The following is a 5,000-nucleotide window of genomic DNA, read 5'->3' on the forward strand; positions in this document are numbered from 1 at the left end:
GATTAAAAACGCACTGAAAAAGTTTTAGAACATTAGAGGTCACTGTGTTCACCTGAATCATGCGCTCGAACATATGAGCCAGGGGTAGGTAGGAGATTGACACGTCATCTTGACGAATCACAAAGTAGCCCTGTGAGAAGGTGGGGAGAAACCAATTGAACAAAGAAGGTCATGAAATGTTGCAGGGAGGAGATTTTCAATGGGCAATTAGATAAACAATTCAGCACTTGCTAAAGTAATTAGCCATGCTATACATCTTCCCAGGAGAGTGTATAAGTGGCCATTTGTCATTTCCAAAGGGCAATTAAGTGTCTCATCTATCCTTATGAACATGCACCAAGTGAAGGAGAGACAGAGGGGGATAAGAACAGACAAAGTGACAGAATTAACGAGAAGAAAATTACTTAAGTCTGTGTAAGTGTGTGTGTATTTGTATGTATACATATATACATTATATAAGTGTGTGTGTGTGTGTGTGTGTGTGTGTGTGTGTACAGTATTGTGCAAAGGTTTTAGGCATTTGCTTTGTTTATTTAGTTATTTTCTATCTTCTGCATTAGTGTGTCAAAAGTCATCTGCTATTTGCTGCATTTGTATGTTGTTAATTGGTAAGTAAAAACTAGTCATGGCATTTTGAAAGCATCCTTACTTAACTTTACTTCAAATGTGCCTAAATCCTTTGCACAGTACTGTGTGTGTGTGTGTGTGTGTGTGTGTGTGTGTGTGTGTGTGTGTGTGTGTGTGTGTGTTTGTTGAAGAGGGCTTGACTGACCTCCAGGATCTTGATGACTGAGGACGTATTGGAGGCTATATTGCCATGTGTGATCATGGCTCCCTTAGGCTTTCCTGGAAGCACAATGGAGAGGGTTGGGTGGGCGAACGGGACAGGTGAACTCCCCCTCTGCCAACCACAGGTGAACCATGAACAGAACCAGACCAGAAACAGAACCACAACCAAAGAGTATCTACAGATCCAACCACTTAATCTGCTACTTGCATTCAGATTTGGTACTCTCTACTCTCTTTCGGGAATGTTTTGAAAACTGTCATCAGGCCAACATTTGAATGTCATGGGTGTATGGGGTCCTCTGCCCGTGGGGGCTGTGATGGTGGGATTTCTGAGCACTAGCTCACTAATGCTTCCCCGTACGCCATCTTCAGGTCAGTATTCTGAGGCCTTTTGACAAAAATGGTCACTTCCTGAAGAATAAAAAATGGCTAGGTGCCTCACACTGTTCCCATACAAGGATCCTACTGAAGGATTCTCCGCAGAGCAGTTTTGGAAACCTAACGACCATGACCACCTCTTAGCTCTGACTCTGTCCTTTGTTAGGAAAAGATTATTTCAGGACAGAACCATTTTCTGGATGAGTATTCTGTTGTTCTGAATTGTACTAAAAAGATGGCAGCAAAAACTTACACTCCAAATCTTGTTTTGAAAATAGAACATGGTTTCTTTATGGGGACAACTCTAGAGACACTTTCTTTGTGTTGGCAGTGTGGCTCTGTGTGTAATATCTCTGCTTCTGGTGTGTTGAGAGTGTGGCTGTGTGTGTAATATCTCTGCTCTCTGGTGTGTTGGGAGTGTGTCTGTGTGTGTAATATCTCTGCTCTCTGGTGTGTTGGGAGTGTGTCTGTGTGTGTAATATCTCTGCTCTCTGGTGTGTTGGGAGTGTGTCTGTGTGTGTAATATCTCTGCTCTCTGGTGTGTTGGGAGTGTGTCTGTGTGTGTAATATCTCTGCTCTCTGGTGTGTTGGGAGTGTGTCTGTGTGTGTAATATCTCTGACCTGTGGTGCCGCTGGTAAAACAAACCACAGCCAGGTCCTGGGGTTGGGGAGGCTGAAAGGAATAAACATGACAGACCATCAGTGACCACTGGCAATTACTGGAAAATAAACCGAGTGTCATCGTTAAAGACCGCTGCGACAGACAGACATGCCACCAGCTAGCGTTAAGCTGCAATAACCACTTCACAATCAGGGAAGTGGATTTAAAGGAGTTCGGCTGGCGGCATCTACTACCACTTAGCTTTCATCTTTTCACGCATCCTACACCACCCGAGCATCACGCTCGACGCGGTTTCAATTAGTAAGATTGTGTGACTGAACTGTAAGACTCAACTGCATGATTGGACATTATTTTGCCAGCCTCTGCTGGGTTTGCGTCGTTAGAGAGAATCTGAGACACTTCTCTGCTGGACAGATAGCCACTTAGAGGGATGAGTATGTAATTGCACTGCTCAGAGTTCTCAACAAAATGTTCTACTGTTCAGTTCAATCTGCCCAGTGTACATGTGCAAAGAGTCAGCTCATCTTTTATGTGCCAGGAAGCATTAAGATCATTTCTGAAGGGCAGATTGCTTGTTTTTTTTCTCAAACTTATATTGGGAACTCACCATTGGAGCTTGAAGATTCTGTCGTCCTAAATTCTGTAAAAAAAAAAAAAGCATGTCGTTAAACAAAGACACATTGAGAATCTTGTTCACTTTAACTAGGTTGCTGCTGAAAAGAAAATAAGAAAACGATATTACAAGGCTTTTGGAGTACAGACTTCCTTTCAGTACTTTGTAATTAGGTTAAAAACTCAAAGGCCAAACGCTATTTACCAGGAGAACAGCAGTGGAAGAGCACAGTGGACCTAAATGGTCCTTTTGAACTGAGGCTGGCTTACTGTGTTACTTAAGTGTCACAGAAACACTAAATTCTTCAGACTAACGACAAACATAGGTATATTTATGTAACCACATGTTCAATATGATTTGCGTTTATTAACTATGTCATAGGAGGTCATAACCATGTGACCACTGTCACGCACCATGAGCTGCTCCAGCGGTAAGATCTCCACGTCGTTCTTCTGTGCCCTCTCCACCAGGGCGTCGCTGTAATCATTAAAGAGTACCAGGCAGTTGAGTGTGGGAGTCAGACCCTTCTCCTTATTGGTTAACAGAGCCATCGCCTTCTCCTCTTTGTCACACAACACCACGGTGATCTCAGCTGTGAAAAATGGCAAAGATTTCTTTTTAAAAATAAAGATATTTAGTATCTTAACTGGGTTTTCCATACAGGTGCTTAAAGCATTCTCAAACATTGCTGACTAAACAAAATTATTTTCACTCACCTAAATCAAGAATGTGCACCATCGCCTCCACTCCGAGAGTGTCATAGAGTGGCACCACTGCCATAGAGTAGGTGTAGCATGCCAACTCTGCAATAACCCACTGCAGCCAGCAGAGGGAGACAGAATACCACTGTTAGGTATGACCTGCGCCACTAAATCGGATTCAATTTGTATTGGCCCTGCAATTAATATCTACAATTTTTCACAAGCTACGTTGCCTCCCACATTATTCAGTTATGAGCAAGACAAGAATACTCTGGCTTTGCTTTGGTTACGCCATCATGGATGTCATTCTGTCCCTTTCATATTGCAATAGTGAGATTAGCCAACATATACAAGGCAAGGTACTCAAACATACATCTGCAATGAAACCTGAAGGCCTGAAATTAACCAATTCAACACTTATACACCAACACTTATACACACAGATCATCAGATAAAGAGGAAGACAGAAATATATGCGTATGTTTGTGTGTGTGTGTGTGTGTGTGTGTGTGTGGGTGTGGGTGTGTGTGGGTGTGTGTGTGGGTGTGGGTGTGGGTGTGGGTGTGGGGGTGGGGGTGGGGGTGGTGGTGGGGGTGTGGGTGTGGGTGTGTGGGTGTGTGTGTGTGGGTGTGTGTGTAAGGCATGTTTACCTCAGGTCTGTTCTGTGCAAAGATGCCCACAAACTGCTTGGGGTTGGGCTGGCAGCCTTTGGCCAGCAGCCCAGAGCCCAGCACCTGCGCCCGCTCTGCCACCTGCGCCGCAGGGCAGAGAGACCCCATGTCAGTGACATCATAGACAGAGTCGTCTGACAGGGTCAGACTGCAGACCAGTCTGGAGCCCACCACAGAGATATCGCTATACACCTCATTATACAATCACTGGTTTGATGCTGACTTCAAATATAAGTGGTACAAGCTGCTCGGATAAGGAGGTTTTTGCGGAGACATGCGGCAATGCGAAATGAATTTGCAGCTTTGCTTGCAGAGCATACATGCATACCCAGCATAAACATGGATTGCCACATAGCTGACATCTATATTCACTATTTGTAAGACTGTCAGTGTTTTAGAAAATTGCATTTTAATAAATCATTACACTTTTAATAGTGATGTGGGAAAAATTGGATCCATCAGCAGTCTACGTTTACATCCTGGTTATAGATTGTATAGCTTTCACACCAAATAAGGAGCCACAGTGGAGTTCAGGTGAACCATACCACAGATCCCCATTTTATGCAAATCCATCAGCAAAACACCCTGAACTAACAGCTCTAGCAAACCCTGATCCACATCAAAAGCTCTAGCAGTAGCGCACTTTCGTAGAGCTCTGCTGTGTTCAATTCCTCTATATTTGACAGGACAGCTGTCTCACCTCAGTATAAGAGATCCACTCATATGGCTGCCCAGGTTTCCTGAAGCCGAGGCAAGGTCCATCCCCTGAGCAACATAAAAAATACATCAGTCAGATTATTCATGCTGAAGAACCATGTAAGAAAAAAATACACTCGTGTGGACTCATGTTCAGGTCTCGACCCCTTGTGTACTCCGCAGGACTTAAATGTCTCACTGTACTGAATCTAGCATATCTTTACAGATCTTTCTTACAGTATATAGTAGCATACCAGGAGGTCAAAGTCATCTGGCATTGTGATTCTTCTGGATGTGGGAGTGCGCACTAAAATTCAGACTGTGCTGTGAGAAGCAATGTATATTATTTATTAAGGTGGCTATATGTGGCTCTGCTGCGTTACAATTCATTGAAATGTGCAGGGAGATTAGTGTTCATTTAGAAATCTAAGCTAATGTGGAATTTTATTTTAGTATTCCACTGTAAAACAGCTATGCCAACAAGGAGCACCAATTATTCAGTTGGTTAGGGATTTCTCCACCGTTGCATT

The 5,000-nt window shown here is 43.5% G+C and overlaps 1 protein-coding gene across 1 annotated transcript in view; it reads right to left on the reverse strand.

Annotated features, from left to right (window-relative positions):
- acsl2 (acyl-CoA synthetase long chain family member 2) overlaps positions 1–5,000 on the reverse strand; it is a gene marked incomplete at both ends in the record, with an annotated part of 12,891 nt that overhangs the window by 6,421 nt on the left and 1,470 nt on the right. The window contains 8 exons of the mRNA XM_080852099.1: positions 53–130; positions 773–846; positions 1,789–1,840; positions 2,397–2,429; positions 2,816–2,994; positions 3,119–3,218; positions 3,754–3,855; positions 4,475–4,539. Of these exons, the coding sequence (XP_080708225.1) occupies positions 53–130; positions 773–846; positions 1,789–1,840; positions 2,397–2,429; positions 2,816–2,994; positions 3,119–3,218; positions 3,754–3,855; positions 4,475–4,539 (683 nt within the window). The remainder of the gene's footprint in view (positions 1–52; positions 131–772; positions 847–1,788; positions 1,841–2,396; positions 2,430–2,815; positions 2,995–3,118; positions 3,219–3,753; positions 3,856–4,474; positions 4,540–5,000) is intronic.

This window comes from Sprattus sprattus (genome assembly GCF_963457725.1).
Source record: "Sprattus sprattus genome assembly, chromosome: 15".
NCBI classification, from domain to species: Eukaryota; Metazoa; Chordata; class Actinopteri; order Clupeiformes; family Clupeidae; genus Sprattus; species Sprattus sprattus.